The sequence below is a fragment of the Meleagris gallopavo genome, chromosome 3 (assembly GCF_905368555.1).
Source record: "Meleagris gallopavo chromosome 3, MGAL_WU_HG_1.1, whole genome shotgun sequence".
NCBI lineage: Eukaryota > Metazoa > Chordata > Aves > Galliformes > Phasianidae > Meleagris > Meleagris gallopavo.
In genome coordinates, this window is record NC_139406.1 from 56,200,962 (window position 1) to 56,221,504 (window position 20,543).

A 20,543-nucleotide genomic window follows, 5' to 3' on the forward strand; every position below is an offset into this window, starting at 1 on the left:
TCTTTCTCCAGGAAGTGTTAGTTAAGAACACTTAGTGGGCTATACATATACAAATAATTTTAAGACTATTCTGAGCAAATTCCACGTAAGACCATCTGAATTAGAAAATATATATTATTATCAATATTTAACATGACATTTCTTCATTCAAATGCAACTTGCTAGTAGTAACTAAAACAAATATTAACATTGTTTTCCCTAAGGTGAGTTTTTAAAGCTTTAATATCCTGTAGGATTATCTATCTTCTGTGTTTTCTCCTCTCTTTTTGCAAAAGAATTAAGCCTGCAGTGACTTAAAAAGTCCTCATTTGTAAATCATGTAAGAGAGAAAGTATTTTCTGACATCCAAGACCTGTTAGTGCAATGCTATGCAAACTGTTGGGCTTGCGTATTCTGATTTGCAAGTAGTTCATCATCTGAAATGAGTCCAGAAATATATTAAATTATTAATAATAATTAAATTAGTTAAAATTATATTGAAATCTCTGTATTTGCAGGTAGCTTGTGAAACGTGGATTAGATTTGGCAACTAAATTCTCTTTGCAAATCAGTCATCTATCTCTAACAATTATAGTTGCTGCTTTTTCCTCTTTTTTCTTTTTGGCTCTTAGCTATAATAAAGCTCATTACATTTTGTATATGTACACAGCAAGACAAAATGTAAACTTTTCTGTGAGATGTGTTTACCTCAGTTGTCACAATTCCCAGTCTAATTAATAGTTTTGTTTTTTTTTTTCAATTTTTAATTTATGACATGGCTGAATTTTCTGCAGATTTTAGCATGAATTTCTGAGTTTTTATATGCTCTAAAATGGGCACATTGACATTGTATGTTGAAAAATGCTGAGGTAGTATGCCTATTGCAAAACAAACTTTGAAATTTTCATGTTTATTCAGCTAAAATATACATCTTTTCCAAGGAAAAATGATGTTTCAAATTTTAACAATATGTAGAAACTGTTATCTGTGGGTGGATTATCCAGGTTAGTAACCCAAAGTATGTACTGTACCTGAGTTACTATCTGCTTTTGGATGGACACTAGGGAGAATGGTGCACAAATTCTCTAGCTGATGCTGTGTGAAGAAATTTCTAGTTTAATAGAATTTAGTAACTGTCAAACTTAGTGCAAATCAGACCCAACTAGGCTACTTTTGGAGACAGCACAAGTTTAAAAATCTGCAGAATATTCTGTGTATATTTCTTCATTTGTAAGCTTCTCTCCTTTCCAAAAGTGGTTCATTGACAGCAGATTTTTTTGGAAGTGGTGGTGGTAGTGTCATTAAATTAGCCATCCTTTGGAGAACTCTCTTGTCTTAAAAAGAATTCTAGTTTAACAAGGATTATAATTTGACAAGAACTTCTTTATCTGCTTCCAATTAAATTATTTTGTATTAATATAAGCATAACTGTTTTCAAGAAGAAATTAGTATTTTTTAAGATAAATTTTCAGACTGTGGGGACTTAGAATGCTTTACTAGCTGAGACAAGAGTCTGTATGCTTCTTTGTCAAGTTTGTCTGTGTTTTTCACTTGTGTTCCGTCTCTGTATATTTTAATACAGTTAATAAGCATTTATATGCTTATATGAGCCTAATGCTGTGTCTTTATCAATACAGATAAAGACAGAATAAAGAAGTGATTGAGCTTATATCACAGTTAAAGAAAATTAACAGTTCAAATTAGTGCTGTTCAGTCATCAAATAAATCCAATAAGTAATAAAATATAATTATGATCTTGACATTTAACTTTACTTTTTTTTTACTTAACTACGAAAAATATAACGAGGAGGTTCTTTTCTTGCAGTTCTGCAGTCCACCAAGAATTTCAGTCCTTGCAGTGTATGTGCTTTGCTGCTGGAGTACATCCTTATCCTGAAAACTTTAATTTCCTTCTTATGTATTTGCTAATCTAAATTCACCAAGTAGCTGAAGACCTCATCATAAGGCAGAATAGCAATTCAAGTGTTTAACACTTTTTTTCTTAAGATTATTGTCAGCTTGCTGTTCTCATTTTCCTCTTTCATACGACAACACAGCCTGATGGTTAGGCGATGCAGTGTAGTTGTTTTTGAATAACACTGTTTTTCAGTCTAGAAGAAGCTGCTGAGTAATTCAACAACAGGTTGGCAATTATTTTTTAGGGAACTATTAAAGCACACACACACACACACATAAATGAAAAATGAGGAAAATAGTTAAAGGTATCTCACTAAAAATGGATCAAGAGAAGAAAAAGGCTGAAGTTATTTTGTTGCTTGGGGATCTTTTTTTAAATATGTGCAATATTTTATCTCATGGTGGGTCTCATTCTTGGCAACATTAGGCAAATTATCACAAGCAATTATCACCAAGAGTGGTGAACTTTCTATTTAACATTCATGAGGCTATACCTCATGAACTGGGTACAGTCCTGCCTGGCTCTCCTCCTCCACTCCCCCCCCCACACAGATACAAGACAGACATAGACATACTGGAAAAAGTTCAGTGTGGGGCCACCAATATGATCAAGATACTGCACTGCCTCTCCTGTGAGAAGAAGCTAAGACACCTGGGACTGTTTGGCATGGAAGCGAGGATGCTCACAGGGATCTCAACAATGCCTGTAAATACCTGAAGGAACAGTGCAAAGAATATGGAGCCAGGCTTTTCTCAGGGCGCCCCGTGTCAGAAGAGGCAATAGGCACAAACTGGGACACAGGGGGATTGAGACTATATGATCATTGTGGTCCTTTTCAACCCAGGCCATTCTATGATTCTATGATTCTGTGTTATGAGGGTGATAGACCATTGGCATGGGTTGCCCAGAGAGGTTGTAGAGTCTCCTTTGAGATCTTCACAAGGTGTTTGAATGTGGCTCTGAGCAACATGCTCTGCGTGAGTAAGGGATGGGACCAGATAGACCCAGAGGTCTCACCAGTCTTCTACCAGTCTGTGCGGCTGTGATTAATTTGCAAGCTGGTATTGTTGGTGCCCCAAATCTTTCATCAGTTCTTTACCTGGAACACCTGACCAGGGAACACAGATATATAGTGCAAAGCAAGAGGTCTGCTTTTCTCTCTTGTCTCTCTGAGATCCTTTGAATAATTATTTTTGCCATCTTGTCCTGGCTAAGCAACTTCAAAGTGCATTAGGCTGCAAAGACTTCTCATGATTCAATTAACATTACTGTCATCCAATCACCTTGAGAAAAAGCTTTATATCTTTAAATAGTACTACATATTCCATTGCAAATAACATTCGATTCTACAAGTTATGAACCCTTATAGGAATGCAATGGTCTTTCATAAATGTATAAAGCAAAACATATGAAAGGTTTCTATGCCAAGAAATTAATCTCTTCTTTCCAGCTAAGTAAGTAGATATTAGACCCATAATTAGCCAAAATCACATTGAAAAAATTTAATATATAACATCTCTCAATTTTCTTTAGGGATCCTACTTGAGCGTTCTCAATATTTACAAAATTTTGTGGACTTTGTAATCTACAGTGAATGTTAGAACTAATTTAAACTCTTAACTTTCTCTAGCATTTTACTTAAGTTCAATTAATTTTGTTATAACTAGTCTTAAAAATATTAATTCAAATTCGGGACTGTGTTTGCCATTCTTTCTAAAGAGAATAACATGCAATTTCTGAATTCTTCTCATTCCCTGCATTTCATTCCTCAAAAAAGTGCCTTAGGAGGTAGGTATATTTTGCTGAAAATAAGAAGTGTTTATGATGGTTTCGCTGTAAACTTTGAAATGTAAAATTTGGTAATGAAAATCTCTCTGGAAGTGAGCATGAGGAATGGATCGATCCATCTGGGGAGATGGAGGTGTTGTAGCAATAAATTGCAGAGCCACAAATGGAGTCCTGCTTGATGCAGGAGCTTTGAATGCGTCTTTAAACTTGTCATCTCTGGTTCTAGTGGTATTTACTAAACTACTGAAGAAAATAATCCTGATTTTTCTCTCACCTTCGTATTTCAAAATATACTGTTGACTTAGTTTGGTTCTGTTTCAATAGTCATGTCTTTTTTATTCTGAATTTTCCAGGTAGATGTTTTTCAGTTGGAGGCAGTAGATATCGGGACTCTGCAAGATATAGTGGTTGAGAAAGGGAAAGGCTCTGACTGGCTTCTGGAGAAGATTATTGTGAAAGAATTAGCAACTGCTGGGACAGAAACATTGTTTATGGCCCAAACATGGCTAAAAGACAGATGTGATGGGAAAAGATCTGCCTCAGTAACTCTGAATGCCACAGGTTAATACAATCCTCAAACTATCCTTTGCTAAAAAATTCATTCCAAACAGCAGAATGCAGCTATGTGATTTGCTTCTACAAACAAGTTATGGTTTAAAATATTGCACAATAGAGCATTGTCATTATATAGGAAACATTGGGTTTTTTTTGGTACTTTTTAATAACCGCTATTTGCCAGAGGAGAATTTCTGCATTGTTAACCCAGATTTACAGTGGAGTAAATGGCAATAAATTTGGCCTATTCTTTTTACAAAAGGCTGCCTCTCCAAGTTTCACTTCTACTTCACCACTTTCAAAAACTTTTTTCACCTTCGAATACTTCCGCCCTCCACTTGCTAGACATAATAAAAGTGAGGTAAATAGTAGGGCAAACTATGTATAAAGAATGGAGAAAAGAGTGTTTTACATTATCTGTGCCACAGTGTTAAGGTAGTTTTTGTCAGAAACAGAACATACTTTGGGCTGCTGTCAAGTGGGACCAGCCAGAGGAGATTGCCCAGAACATGTCTAGACAACCACTGAAAGTCTCCAAGGAGGAAGACAACACTATGCTATGGGTATCTGTTCTAGTGCCCAATCAACTTAACAGTAAAGAAGAGTTTCCTAATGTTTAGATACAACCCCTTGTGTTCCCACTGTGTATATGTAACACATATCTAGTTTATATAAGATAATATAATATGGTTTTACTCAAAATTTAAAACAAACAACAAAAAAACTGAACTTTTTTTACTATTTCTACAAGAATACATTGATTTGAGTCTGGTCTTATTGGACATCTTCTTCAATGACCTGGATGAAAGAATAACATGGATCCTCAACAAGCTGATGATAGAAAGCTGGAAAGAGTTGTCAAAGCACCAGAAGGCCATGCTGCCATCCAGCAAGACCGAGATAGGCTGGAGAGTTGGGTGGAGGAGAACCTTATGATGTTCAACAAGAGCTAGTGTAGAGTCCTACACCTGGGGAGGAATAACCACACGCACAGTACAGGTTAGGGGCTGACTTGCTGGAAAGGAGCTATGCAGAGATGGACCTGGGTGTCCTAGTGGACAGCCAACAGTTTACCCTCTTGGCCAAGAAGATCTGTGGCATCCTCGGCCAGCAGGTCAAGGAAGGTGATCCTTCCCCTCTATTCTGTCCTGGTGAGGCCACATCTGGAGTACTGTGTCCAGTTCTGGGCTCCTCAGTTAAAGAAAGATGGAACTACTGGAGACAGTCCAGCAGAGGGATATAGAGATGACTGGGGGGCCTGGAGCATCTCCCTTATGGGGAAAGGCTGGGAGATCAGGGTTTGTTCAGGCTGGAGCAGAAAAGACTGAGAGAAGATCTTATCAATGCTTGTAAATATCTAAATGGAGAGTGCCCAGTGCCAAGTGAGTGAGGCTAGGCTCTCTTTGATCGTGTCCAGCAACAAGACAAGGAGCAACAGGAACAAACTGGAACCCAGCCCTATACAAACACGAGGAAGAACTTCTTTACTGTGAGAGTGACAGAGCAATGGAACAGGTTGTCCAGAGGGGTTGTGGAGTCTCATCTCTGGAGATATTCAAAAACCTCCTGGAACTGTACTGTGCAACCTCAACCTCAAAAGGGAATCTGCTTTAGCAGGAGGTTGGACTAGATATTCTCCAGTCATACCTTCCAACCTCTGTGCTCCAGTAATTCTGTGATTTGGTAGAAGAAAGTTTTCAAGTTTTTTTTTGTTTTGTTTTGTTTGTTTTATTTAATTATATATAATAAATGGCAAATTCAAACCTAGTTGAAAAAAAACTTTCCATCTTTGGTTCAGGCCTCTATCTAATGCGTACAAGCAGTTTTGATCTATACCAAGACCCGCTGAAACCAACAGGAGGAATATCAACCCTGGAAAAGGACAGTACAAATATCCCATTAGTTCTGATTTGTCTGCAGCATGAACTGTATAAATGTTTCAAGTGAAAAACACTTGAATCTTCAGGTTACAACCACTTCACGGTAAAGAGATAACTCTAGAGTCACTTCATTAAGTAGGTGATGTATAGATGTTACTTAGATAGAAAATCACACTGTACACTTCCTATTAAATCTTTAATCTAAATGATGCAATACTTAGTCAATTGCCTCACAAGACATGAATGCACACATTTATTATTATTTGGATACTGTTTTACAAAATTATTAATTTGGTCTTCTATCTTTTTTTTTTTAATTAGAAATTCAAGAGCGGAAGAGCACTTCTATCTATCCTTTAGGAAAAGAGCAAATGAATTCAGGTACAGCTTCCAGGATTGCATCCGCTGTCTTATTCATCAGTTTTGAAGTAATAATGGGAGAATGTTTTCATCACAATATGGCATTATATTTAATGATAGTGACAGTATTTGCCCTTTTGTAGTAGTGGGAAATACCAATATATTAGGAAGCTGATTTGCATACAAATGAAATGCTTATGTAATAACGCTTATATAATAATGTACACTAAGATACATCTTATGAATTTTATTTCAAGTTCTTTGATTAACATATGAAATCAGGAATACCTTTTAATCTTTATTTTCCCATTTTATTTTCTCTATTTTAATTGTTCAGAAGGCAGATGGAGGATTTACTTAACAAAACATCAAGATGAAACAAAAAAAGACTTTGAAAAGTTGTCAGAAAATATATCCAAGTTGGTTATGGTTTTTTATGGAAGCAACGGCAAGTCAAATCCAGTTTCCATGGAAAACAAACTGGAACATCAAGCTAAGAACCAAATAACATATGATGTAAAATAGTGCATAGGCTTGTCTGTATTTGCATTTTCTTTAAGTTTCCTCATGCAGAGAGATAATAATGTATATAATGTAAATATTGCAGATTTAAATATTCAAATATATGGAATTTTGAATTGCATTCCAGATTTTTTTTTTTTTTCAAGTTCACATTGGTCAAGTATATATTTTTTTTTCTGTCAACAAATACTCATAGTTAATAATGCATCTCAATTTACATGACATTAAGTATTTACATGTAAAAATCTCTGCATGATGTAATTTGAATTTGATAGAATAATTACAATGAATGCCCCTGGAGTACAAAGATGGTTTTTCTGTAAGTGTCCACAGTCAGCCAGGTTCTACTGCGTTTGAACCCATTGAATTTTTGCATCAGGACTGATGCTAATGGGGCTATAAAGTGACTGAAGGAACTGGGGCTGTTTAGTCTGGGAAAAGGAGGCTGAGGGGAGAACTTATTGCTCTCCTCCAGTATCTGAAAGGTGCTTACAGCGAGAGCAGGGTTGGTCTCTTTGCACTGGTGACAGGTGACAGGACGAGGGGAAATGGCCTCAAGTTGCACCAGGGTAAGTTTAGGTTGGATATCAGGAAACACTTCTTTACAGAAAGGGTTGTTAAGCACTGGAATAGGCTCCTCAGGGATGTGGTTGAGTCACCATCTCTGGATGTGTTTAAAAACCATTTGGATGTGGTGCTCAGGGATATGATTTAGCAGAGGGCTGTTAGAGTTAGGGTAGTATGGTTAGGTTGTCGTTGGACTCAATGATCTTTAAGGTCTTTTCCAACTTGAGCAATTCTATGATTCTATGATTCTACGTCATTGCTGATCCCTTAGGAGAAACTTTCCCTCTTCCTTAAAATTGATTATGCTTGTGTCTGTGTATCTTCATTTGTAACTTACAGGGTTTTTTTTTTTAAATTCCTAGATAAATTTACCATCTGATTTGGGTATGGTTTATAAAGTCAGACTTGGACTACAGAGTTTGGAAAGCAGCATATCACAGTTGTCTCTTCATCACTTTAAAATGCAGAACACATCAACCCTGGATACCTTTAGTCTCACTATAAATAAAACACTTCCTCTTTCTCTTAATGGAGACAGATGGATTGAATTCCCTGTAGAGTGGCCATTAAAAGAAGCACTTTCTGGTAGGTAAGAACATACATAAAGGAGGTAGAGTGGTCCCGGAAGTTAACATGTCTTGATATTACAGTCTATCAAAACAGAAAATTTTATTGAGTTTATTTAATGATTCATAAGGTCTGGATAAGAATTTAAAATGTGTTAAGGAAAATATTATCAATTCAGCTTAATTCCTGTGTATCTTAAAGTGTGAAGTGCAATACTTACTTTCTTGTACAGAACTTTTATTAAAAGCTATACAGAATAATGTTAAGGTATATTTGTTTCTTGTAGCATCATAATATTTCTATTCTGTGTTTAGTCCTCTGCTGTTCATAGTACTGACATTAACAGCATGATTTTTATAGCATTACTATTTTTATATCTTCCTATTAAGTGATTTTTTGTTTGTTTTGTATGTTCCAACCAATATTCTTGCAGAAATAATTAAAGAAAGCCAGCTCAAAATGACATATAAACATAAGTTTTATCATTACTCTTACGCACTCCAAATACTTATATCTGTTAAAATTAGCCCAACAATTGTCTTTCTTGTTATCTTTATTAAGCAATATAAAAGAAATCCTTTCACCTAAAAACTACCATATCTTCCATACTTTTCTAATGTGATTCTCATTAAATGCTACCACTGGAGAGAATAATTCTCAATAAACATATCAAATACTGATATTTAATGTTAAAATAATTTATGTCTGAGTTTCATGCAGAAAACAAATGAGTAAAGAATAAGTCAGTTATTCTGACTTATTCAGTGATATGGATAAGGTGTTAAATGAATGACTCCAGTACACTATGGACAGACTTATGACCCAATTTTAATGAGATCTTCATAAATGTCTAGCTATAAGCATACAAATAGTAGAATGAATGGTGATTCTTTTCTTTTTTCATATTATTAATGCAAATGAAAATATAAATTTCATATTTTGTGATTTTCACTTGAAGAAAAGACTTGCACGGTATAGATACAAAGTAGGGTGTTATGGCTTTTGTCTCCAATAAGCAGGTTTGAAAAAAAAATATCCTTCAGATTAGCACAAGCAGAAGACTACCCCTTGCAAAAGACAGATCACTCTCATGCAGCTGTATTGAAGGTAGATGTGGATGCACACAGAAACACAGGCAGTAAGATGCAGTATGGAGGAGAAATAGGCAGAGAGACTGGAGCCCTAATTACTTTAGTTCTTACTCTGGCTCCATCACTGACTTGGTTGAAAAAAACTCACTTCCCTATTTTCTGTGGGTTGGTAAAAAAAACAACACAGGGAAGGTATAGGTATTATATGATCTATGTGTTTAAGTAAAAGAGAAAACAAATTAAAAGTTCATTGTTGTTGCGTGTGTTTCTTTCCACATATGCTTTAAAAGTCGTCATTGAGGGATTTGTAACCACAAGAAAGAAAAAACTAGGACAATGTGAAACACATTCCCCCAGATCTTTGCCATTTTATGTCCAAGAGCCTTAAGCAGCTCCACAGCAGGTGGCCTGCATGGAGTTCAAAGGAATCTTTTAGAAACAAACCTACTTGAAATTTATGGTGCAAAACAGATATGCTTCTCTGCCAGATTTCTAAATCTAATTTATTTTCTCCTTGGTTTTCTTTTTGTCAGCTGAAAGAAAACCAGTAATGCATTAATTGTAATGAAAAGCAGCTGATCATAATCACCTTAACTAAAAGCTCTGTGCTGTTTAATTTCAGATGCAGTTCAGTATACCATCATTCTTAAAGTGCCTTAGAATTTCATTTCTTGGTGGTTCTTTTTTTTTTTATTCTGTACTTGAGACTGTGATGAAGGATATTCCAATGGCTAATTTTAAGCTATCAAAACGCAGCTGATAAAACACAGTGCAAATCCTTGAGAACTGGTGGTGTACCAGCTCACGTGCGCCTTTTGGGTGCATTAATGGGAAGAGGCCTCCAACTGAGTATATACAAAATAGTTCCTCTGTAGCGTACCCTCCTTTGAGATTGCTTACACCTCAACAATCTCTAGAGATGAAGACATGCTCTCACCTTCACTCATGTGGTTGTACAGAAGGTGAATGAACTTTGCAATTCTGTAGCTTTTAAGGCAAAACAATAAACTAATGAAAAGATTAAATAAAAACATATTCTGCTACTTAGAAATAGCAGATTTTTTTCCACAAAATTAAAATAGAGCTATAGTTCACACAGAGATGAAATCATCAGAAATTTATAAAATTAATTTGTCCCACTGAATGTAATTTCTTTTCAGAGATTTCCTCTCATTTTTCCTCCTTCCAGTCTATTATATTCACTACAGATATAAAATCTCATTTGCCCACTTATATGATTGTTTGACCCCACTACCTGAACAAAGACACTTTTAAAGCATTTTAGCCTTCTACCCTTTCCTTCATTGGTTTCCTTCCCTTGTCCTTCTTTGTACAATTTATCCATCAGTTCTATCCATTCTTTAGTTTTGTTAGTCTGGTTCAACTCAAACTTCAGTCAGCTACAGACTGTCAAGGCCATCATAAGCTAATAGATCTTATTTGCCCTGAGCAGCCTCGTCTGAGGCCTCCAGCCACCTCCTTCTGCACATGAGCACAGGACAATCACTTAAAGTCATACCTGAGCTATGCTAGGCGTACACTTGCTTTTATTCCTGTCTCTGGCTCTGTATTCTGAATGGATTTAAAACTTATGTTATGGCCTTGTGTTCAGTTCTGTCTCTGGCCCTTTCTCTGTCCCTTTCTCCTATTGTTCCAAATTGGACCATCAGGATAATTTCTGGGTTCTGTTTCATCTTCTGCCATGTTTGGAACTGTTAATGGCACTGACTGCCATGTACAGACATTGCAGGACTGTTTCCTGGACACGAAGGGCACTGCTTAGCTGGGGTCACTCCTGGATCCAGTCCCATCCTCCCTAATGGAGCAGTCTCACTTGGTTGTCCCTAACTCTGACCCTCAAAGTGAGTCTCCTGAATGCCATCCTAGCTTCACATCTCAGGTTTGAGATCTGGGAGTTTGTGTCAAAGCAGAGGTCAAGTATAATAAAATTAGATCACTTATAAAATCAGAGATACAGCCAAAAATAACATTATCCAGATTTCTTTCTTCTGTGTAGTGACCTAGTGATTGCATTGCATTGTTTCCCTGACCAAGCATAGTTTTTCTTCTCCTCATTCTTTATCTTGTTTGAAACAGTACCATATCCCATTCAGTCATTGTATTTCATCTTTTCTCCAATATCCTACCATGTCATGATTTATTATCACTTAGGCAGCATCAATTTTTTATTTCCATTTTAAACTTAGCTCTATCCTGGGCTTTTTGTAAGCTTTACCTTTCCAGATAAAACTGTATACCTCTCTGGCACTTAGGATTTATTTCCATGCACTTGCTCAATTACAGTATGCATGCATCAAGAGTCTGTTCTCTCCCTATTACTGATGCTGGGGAATCAAGACAAGTGCTGGTTCTTGTTCTGTACTCAGTATTTAGATGATCATTAGGTCTGAAAGCTGATAACAACATCCTGCTATTTGCTATATCTGTACTTTGTCTTCTTGACTTCCAAATGGTGCAAATAGTCTGCAAATACTCACTGCCCTTATCTTAGCTTTTAGCCATTTTCTGCAGAAACCTCTGCAAGGCCAAGATTCATCTCCTTCCACTAAGGTGTCTATAGGAATACAAAGGAGAAGATAGATATATGATTAAAAGATTCAGAATGCTCACATAATTTGATGCTGTGAATAAAATGCAAACAAATGAACACAAACAGATGCTCTGTGAATGTATTTGCTTCAACGGTGTTCAGATGTTCTTATCTTGTCCTCAATTAAGTAAATGTTATAACCACTGTGTAAATCATGATCTGCCCAAACTTATGAGTGCCAACTTCTGTCAGGATAGATTTGTCTTCTTGGGCTCTATCTGTTGTCAGAGGATGTATTCCTCTACAATGAAATTCAAAATAGGAATTCAGATGTTGTGAACTATATCCAAGAAGCTTTTCTCCTCATCTCTTAGGTGATGAAATCTGAAGAACTTATCTCCCCAGCTAAATTTTGTCTTTGCAAAGATCCCCAAAGTGATTTTTATGTTTGGAACTCATTAAGATTTTATCTATTAGGCATTTGCCATTTAAAAGAAACAGGTAAATAACTGTGGTAATTTATCCTTTGTCTCTCATTTAAAGATGTTAGAACACTAGTGTTCAAGATATTTAAAGGACAAAATTACGGAAAAATATGGAAAAAAATGAATTTTATTATAATTGTCAAGTGTCATTTTTTATTTAACCTGACTGCACATTGCGATGTTGTAAAATAGCTGGGCAAGATTGTGGAATGGTATTAACATGACTCTTTCTGCTTAATATTGCAGTGGTTACGTATCATCTAACAGTATTTTCTAGAAATATACTGACTGACAGAAGCGTAGTGCATATGACTGCGTGTATATATGGTACTTATGGTGACACAGGGGACAGATCCCTTCTCTGGTCATTGCAGAATGTCCAGCAGGGAGATGACAATGAGGTACTCTACCTTAAATTACTCTAAAATTTAGCATTTAATTTGTTCTTGTACTTCCTATACATGTTTTTCAGGTCTTATACACTTAGTACAATATGGTTTAAGATTGTAACATTGAATGCTTTTATTTTAGTCATTTCTTGTTATCATGGATGCTGTTGAACTGGGAGAAGTGGACAAAGTTGTTCTCGTAATCAGCAGTAAGAAAGGTAACGTACTTTTGCTCTCTGAAGCTAGTGACGTGAATCACACAGTTTACCTCCTGTTAAAGGCAACACAATCACTGTGATTAGTTTACTTTTGCTATGTTTTAAAAATAATAATATTTTATAATGAAAAATCTTACATTTTGATGCATTAAAATCCTTGGTTCTGAAACCTGTATCATTAGTCATTAAGAAAGTAAACTATTCCTTTACGTACAAGAAAGAAAAACAGAAGATAAATAATTATATTCTTCTATTAATACATGGTATAAGAAAATAATTCTGACTTAAGAAACTGGTATTGTTCAGTTGTCCTGCGATAGTTATTTTTGTTGTTTTCCTCGCCTGTTCTATTTTCTTGCTGTAACATCATGAAGGGGTTTTTACCTCTTTTAGGCAAACAGTAGTTTTGCCATCAGATTCCTTTAAAATTACCAAAACTTTCACTCTTCTGTGCCTCATTTGTAGGATGGCAATCATACCATTAAGGAGTATTTTCTATAAATGTTTTCAAGTATTTCTGTAAAATATTTTCAAGTCCATTAATGAAAATTGCTATATAATTGCAAATTGTTACTTACTATGTATTACAGTGGACCATTTTCAGACGGCTTTCCTGAAAAGCAAGGGTTATACACTTCTATTTTCTCTGTCTTGTTAGCCTATCTGTTGGCTCCTCATAGTAATATTTTAACACCACCCAGTTTCAGCCAAATTTGAAAAATGTATATAATCATCAAAGAGATTTGGGCAGTAAGCATGTACATACTGACTGGGTAGCCAACATGATCTGCTCAGCTTCTGGATGCTTCAGTAGAGGCATGATGCGAAGCTAGTATATTATAGTGGGAAAGGGGAGGATGGGGATAGCCCCTTTGAACAAAAAATCCTCAAGATCAAAAGCTCTTTAGTGAATGAATTCAGGTGTGACCAGTGTGGTCAGCTCAGATGGTGTGTTTTTTTTTTTATTTATTTATGCCACTTTCACAATCTGAGCTAATTTTTCAGATCAGATGGCTCTTTCCTCGCTACATGCATGGTCTGAGATCCCTGAGCTTCTGATCATCTCCATGATCTATCTGGGCAGGTCATGAGTGCTACACCATGTCCTGAATTCCTCTCCAAGAGCCTGATACTATTAGACTCCTACTGATATAATTAAAGGGACTTGGACCACACCAGAAGACATTGGGATTCAGTTTGCTTAAGAGTGCTGCGTGGACAAATAATACCAAAAAAAAAAAAAAGAGAAAGCAAGTAGTCTTCACAACTATCCCCCAACAGAAAATTCAAAATATCAATTCAAACAGCAGTTTTTCTCATATAGCAGAGATATACAAAAAGTTGAACTTCCTTCATACTTACCATTCAGTAAATCTTTGTGCTGTTGTGGTACAGAGTTCTAACTCTTGTCAAACAAGGAGGAAATATCAGACACATATTCCTGCTCTCCCTCTTCTAATGAACCTGAGTCATGCTGAATCTGTTCTTCCAAGTGTGGTAAAGACATCAATCCTTTACTTCACAAAGACAAAGAAAATGCTTACTCTTAAGTTTCTAAGTAGAGGTTTTAAATAGGAACAAAATAATGGATGTTGGGACAGTACCAGGATCTTATAGACAATTGTTATTATAAATAAATTAACAAATTATATTTTAATGTAGTATGAAACACACTGTTACATAATTATCAGACTCTATCTAATTCCAAGATGTGCAGTAAAACATTATAGCTATATTTTATTTGCTTCTTTGTAGACTGCAAACTGGACATTAAAAAATTGCAATTGAAAGAATCTGTAAGAGATCATCCTATCTATGTATTTGAAGTGAATGAGTAAGTATCATATGTAAAGCTAATCATTTTATAGCATAATATTTGAAAACAGTAAGGAGGCACTGGATTAAACTGACCATCATGAAGTGAGTGAGTCAGTGTATAGTATTTTGAAAGTCCATCTTCAACTGTTCCATATAAACTCATAGGGTTTTTTATTTAACATATGGTTTACTTACTACAAAAAATTATGGGTTTTGTTTTGCAGAGCATTTTCTGTGGATCCAAATAAGCCAGAAATACAGAGAGAAATCCCAGTATCTTTTGTCATTGGAGGAGACAAACAAAAGAATGGTATAAATGACTTAAATAAAGAAGGAAGTCAAGAAGGAAATCAGACAGAGTATACTATCAAAGTATACACAGGTCACAAAATGGGGGCAGGAACTGATGCCAATGTGCATATTGTTTTATTTGGGAATGAAGACAAATCTGAAGTGTTTCACCTCTCTCAGTCACTGGAGCATCAAGATCCCTTTGAAAAAGGAATGGTGAGCATAAAGGTTTCTATCAATTTCTAGATTGAGAAAGTAAATATGAAATCTGTGCATGAGCTTATAAAACTTCAAGCATTTATCCTGATTTTCTCATCACTACATGAGATATGGTCTCAGCTATCTCTATGTTTAGCCTTTTCTCCAGAGTAACCAAGGAACACTTCACTCTGTTGTGTCTAGCTGACTGTATTGCTGTTCTCATAGTCTTATACACGTCCTTATATTGATTACACTTATCTGCCCGGTCACATTTCCTTGTTCTGAAATGCACAACATGCACTGCCTGTGCATGTGCAAATATATGTGTAATATTCCTTGCTGTTACACAAACTTTGAATATTATGCTTGAGAATATATCAGTCTCTTGCATCCCATCATTTTACTTTGCCATGGAAACTAATGCAGAGAGCCTCGCTGAATGCATAAGCCTACAGCCAGACAAAATGGAACCACGCATGCCAACCTGATGTTGATATCCATCATACTTAGAATATTCAGAGACTTATAGTTCAGATCCAAATATATTCACAAGAGTGCTGATTCTCTGCAAGACATCCTAGTTCCTCAACAGAATGCTCTCATCTTTGTAATAAACATGTTAATTTGGCAGAGGAATTCCTCCATTTCCTTATCATCTGTGCAATGCAGTATAATGATGGTTACCCTTACGTAGCAAGAAACAAATACATTTCCCATACCTTTCTTCTTTAAAACTTCCATTACAATATATTCCTTGTTAGATCTACTTCGTTATTTCCAGCAATACTGAGCATCTTTTTATGTGCAATTTATTTCAAGTTTTTTTTCAGCTAGGATGTCTGTGGATATCTTCTAAAAGGTCTTTATCATGTATTGTTTTTCATACTGAGAAGATTATGAAGCTACTTAGCTCCCCCTCTACTCTGCTCTTGTGAGGCCCCATCTGGAGTACTGTGTCCAGGTCTAGAGCCCCCAGTGCAAAAAAGACAGGGAGCTGTTGGAGAGTGTCCAGAGGAGGGCCACGAAGATGATCAGGGGACTGGAGCACCTGTCCTATGAAGACAGGCTGAGGGAGCTGGGCTTGTTCAGCCTGGAGAAAAGAAGGCTGTGAGGTGACCTCATTGCAGCCTTTCAGTACCTAAAGAGAGTACCTAAACAGGAGGGGAATCAACTCTTTGAAAGGGTTGATAACTGCAGGACAAGGGGAAATGGTTTTAAGTTGAAGTAGGGGAAATTCTTTACAGGGAGAGTAGTGAGGTGCTGGAAAAGGCTGCCCAGAGGTTGTGGATGCCCCATCTCTGGAGGTATTCAAGGCCAGGTTGGATGGGGCCCTGGGCAGCCTGGTCTAGTATTAAACATGGAGCTTGGTGGCCCTGCATGTGGCAGGGCAGTTGGAGCTTCATGATCCTTGAGGTCCCTTCCAACCCTGTCCATTCTGTGATTCTGTGATACTTACCTGTAGGTAGGAGTGAGCAAAAGAGCATCTTGTCTAGTAGCACACTGGAGGTATCACTGTTCTTTGAAAAAAAGATTAGATACACAGAAATTGCATTGTTAGCTAATTAGCAATTTAGCTAAGTCAATGTGAGCCAGTGACATTTTTAAGGAATGCCTTATGAAAAAGGGATCTTATTATTTTTCTTTTTTAAAATCTGTAGTATGAAACAAGGGAATATTTTAAATGAAATATCTGGTAGATATAATGCTACATTGTGTAAAAGCCTTTATTTTTTGCATTCTTGAACATATATTTATGTACTGTAAACTGACAAGATTATAGAAGACATTGCATCAATTGAAAATTCATGATATCTAGCAAAAATACTTTTCTGTTATATGAAAGTCAGGAAAGAGATAATGATTCTCCTACTTAAGTTCAAAAGCAGATCTTTCAGGTTTAAACTGAGAACTAGTAGGAGCAAATCTCTGCCAAAAGTCTAAGGAAAATAAATCATGCCAGATGTCATCCATCTATTTTGAACTGATATTTTTGCATTTGATTTAGATTTGAAGCTGACCTAAATTAAAGTATAAATTTCCAAAAATTTATGTATTATTTCTAGTAACTGTTTTTCAATATTAAAGGTTGATACTTTCAAGATTAAGACTAAAAAATTAGGAAGCCTACGTTCGATTGAAATTGGTCATGATGGAAAAGGATTTGGTAAGTATACTACATGTGTTCTCTAAGCTTGTAAAAATCTTCTGCTTGAAGACTTGCCTGACATTTGGACAGGCCTTTGAAGTCATGCTACTGCTACTGCTAGTTAATATGAATCTGTATACAAACAAGGTCAGTTTGACTTCTCTTGCTTACACTACCTCTGTTCCTATCAGATTTCCCTTGATTTTATCTTTGCTTTTTTCTATCAGAGATCTAGTTAGTACATAACTCTGAAGGTTTTATACTTCAATCATTGCTCAGCCAAAGTTTTTATTAGATGTATTGAATAACATAAGACTGCCTTGACACATGGCTTTTCTTCTTGTAAAAGTTAAACTATAAGGAAAACACTGTAGTGCATCAGATCAAACAATGTACAAATCAAATCACGATGACAAAAACTGTTTCCTGATGCATTGCATTCCATATAATATCTAATGCTGAATTTTATCAAAACATGAGATAGGACATCACAGCATGAAATATTTTAAACACTTAGTGGCTTTATGGAAAACAAACAAACAAACAGACAAACAAAAAACAATGAACAAACTTTGGAGATACAAGTATTTGAGTAGAATTTCCAGTTAGTGTACAGCTTGAGTCAAAAAGGTCTCATTGTATTGAGATATTCTAGTCAAATGAACTAAACTTATCTGATAAAAAAGAAATGTATTTAGGTTTTAAAAAAATCAACACCCTTATTTATGGAATGGCAAGAGTTTATCATACCTAGAACGAACCAAGCAAAATTCTGTTAGTGGCAAATGTAGGCAAAAGTTGAACAGGATTTTTCTAACTACCCAATCATGTCAAACATGTGATGGTACTGAAAACTCAAAAAGTATATAATCCATTGAAATAAGATAGGCCTGCTGACTTTCATTTTATTACTATTAGCTGCTGTATACAAATCAGTTTAACACCAGGGAATTCTACATCAGCAGGCTTTTGGTGCTCTGAGAGTTGCACAGAAGTCTGTAGAGTAAATGCAGGTTAAACTCTATTTCCTGGATCCCAAACCATCAATATTACCTTTCCTCCCTATATCTTGATAAACATAGTATAGTTGTAAAGACTGCCTTCCTAGCAGGTGTGTGGTAATTCATGTTAAATCCATTTCTTCCTTCCTCTGTTTTCTTCTCTGAAATTGTCTCCAAATATCCTTTGTCACATCAGCTGTTATCTGCACAAGCTTCCACAAAAGTAGCAATTCTTTGAAATGTTATGTGTGTTTGCTAATCTTTCCTATCTGTTTCTGGATTTCTTCATACCTGGAGCTTTCAGTGAGGTCTGCTGGAGTTTTGTCAATACAGGGTAAAGCATAAGCTTATAAACTTTTCAAGAGAGCAAACATAGCTTAATATTTGTTTATAAAGTGCTGTGTAAATCTGAGAGACTGTAAAATTTTATTGCTAATAATCTTGACTCTGAATTACGGAGATTTCATGAAAGGTCATATATTCCAAGTAGAGTCTATGATATATTAAAGCATTCACAAAATTTCATTAAAGAAGTTCCGAAAATACTTTGCAATTTCAATAAATGACTCCTGTGAATTGAAGATAAAAAACCTGGGCACCTTTACGACCTAGTTATTCTAGATAGTTGTTTGAAAAAGTCCATGGAAATTGAGAAATGTTGCTAAGCCTTTACGTTTATCTAAGTTGGTACAGTATGAAAATATTTTTACGTTATATTTTTAGCTTACTTAGAAATAAAATTATTTTGGTTGTTAGCCTATATGAATTTTTCTCTAAATATGTGAATATGAAAATCTCTACGATATGCAAAGAATACCAAAATGTTTTCAGCTGCTAGCAATTTCAGTGTGATTCTAATTACTTTTTAAATGTTGTTATTAAGCATTTGCATTGGCAAACACAACGAAAGACATCAGCATAATCTCTGCATTTCAGTATAATAAAACTTTATTTAAAAAAAAATCATATTTAAATGTTGCATGAAATAAAAAGCTTTAGCACAAGAATGATGGCATTTTTTCAACCAACAAAATAGTTGGCTGTACTAGAGTGTTAAATACTTTCTTAAAGCCAGAACAGATAGAAACGTTGGCCTTAATGGAGATGCTCTTCTGAATCACTGCTACCCAAGAAATGTGAACTTGAGAATCATTCTACAACAGATACAAAGAGCACAATTACACTATTTGATAGAGCAAATTCTCAGATACAAAAGACTAGTTTTTAACATTGTCATCACGGTCAGCTATGCATTTTCACCAGCAATGAACAAGAATCTGAATGCTGTGCTCATAAAAATCTGCACCAGTGGAGGTGACCCACTGTCACTGTCCCCACTCCTGAAACACACCACCCACTGCTTCACCATGCTCACATCCACTGCTTGGTCTCCATAAATGTTCAACAAGTGTCGATGAATGTCAGTGGGTGCCATTTTTTCCACACGGAAGAATTCAATGACACATCTTTGCTTCACACACACTTCCATGTCTTGACACCATTTTGCCAATCTGCCCTTCTATTTCAGACTATAGAAAAAGGTAAAATGGGATTTCAAGAATGTATCCAATATTGCCATGCACTGTTTCATTTGTCTTATACTGTCTCCATTCAGTGTGGAAAAATGAGTTAAGTTGTAACAAAAAATTTCCTTTATGTTTTCTGTCAAAATCATCACAGACTTCCTCTGTAAAACTGTAAGAATTTGTTTTTCATTTGAATTATCCACATTTCAGTTGTATTACTGATAATGGGTACATTCAAAAGTATTGAACCACACAGATTTGGAAATGAAATGAGAAACCTTCCTTCTGCTTTATTTGTGTTTTAGATATATTTTGTATATATAAATATATGTATATATATATATGTATTTCTTTTTTCTTTGCTTCAAAGCAAGTGGCTGGTTTCTGGAAAAAGTAGAAATCATGGATGCATCCAGGAATTCAGTGTATTGCTTCAACTGTAACAGGTCAGTAGATCAGTTCACTGTTACTCCGTAGGTGCTGTTTTCTTCATCATAATAACAACTACCAGACTTTTTAGTCTCTCAGTTGTCTCTTTTCAGATTTCTAAAGCAGTAAGATTTTTTGAAACTATGCTGTGTTTCTGTCAGTCCATCCTCAGTAACTTTTGAACTTTTTGTTTCATTTAAATTTGTCAGAATATACAGAGGAAGACATTATGTTTTTCCAAGTTATTAAAGCTGGGTGGCT

The 20,543-nt window shown here is 35.6% G+C and overlaps 1 protein-coding gene across 11 annotated transcripts in view; it reads left to right on the plus strand.

Moving 5' to 3' along the window:
• Positions 1-20,543, plus strand: part of RP1 (RP1 axonemal microtubule associated) — a 204,985-nt gene that overhangs the window by 176,555 nt on the left and 7,887 nt on the right. For 9 of the 11 annotated variants that reach the window (XM_085221109.1, XM_085221110.1, XM_085221106.1 and 6 more), the window contains 11 exons: positions 4,039-4,246; positions 6,442-6,501; positions 6,818-6,996; positions 7,932-8,154; positions 12,510-12,664; positions 12,795-12,870; positions 13,876-13,950; positions 14,626-14,704; positions 14,913-15,195; positions 17,266-17,344; positions 20,224-20,299. In XM_085221109.1, the coding sequence (XP_085077235.1) occupies positions 4,039-4,246; positions 6,442-6,501; positions 6,818-6,996; positions 7,932-8,154; positions 12,510-12,664; positions 12,795-12,870; positions 13,876-13,950; positions 14,626-14,704; positions 14,913-15,195; positions 17,266-17,344; positions 20,224-20,299 (1,493 nt within the window). Of the gene's footprint in view, positions 1-4,038; positions 4,247-6,441; positions 6,502-6,817; positions 6,997-7,931; positions 8,155-12,509; positions 12,665-12,794; positions 12,871-13,875; positions 13,951-14,625; positions 14,705-14,912; positions 15,196-17,265; positions 17,345-20,223; positions 20,300-20,543 lie in introns of those variants that run through there. The other 2 variants (XM_085221115.1, XM_085221116.1) reach the window with 2 other exon arrangements.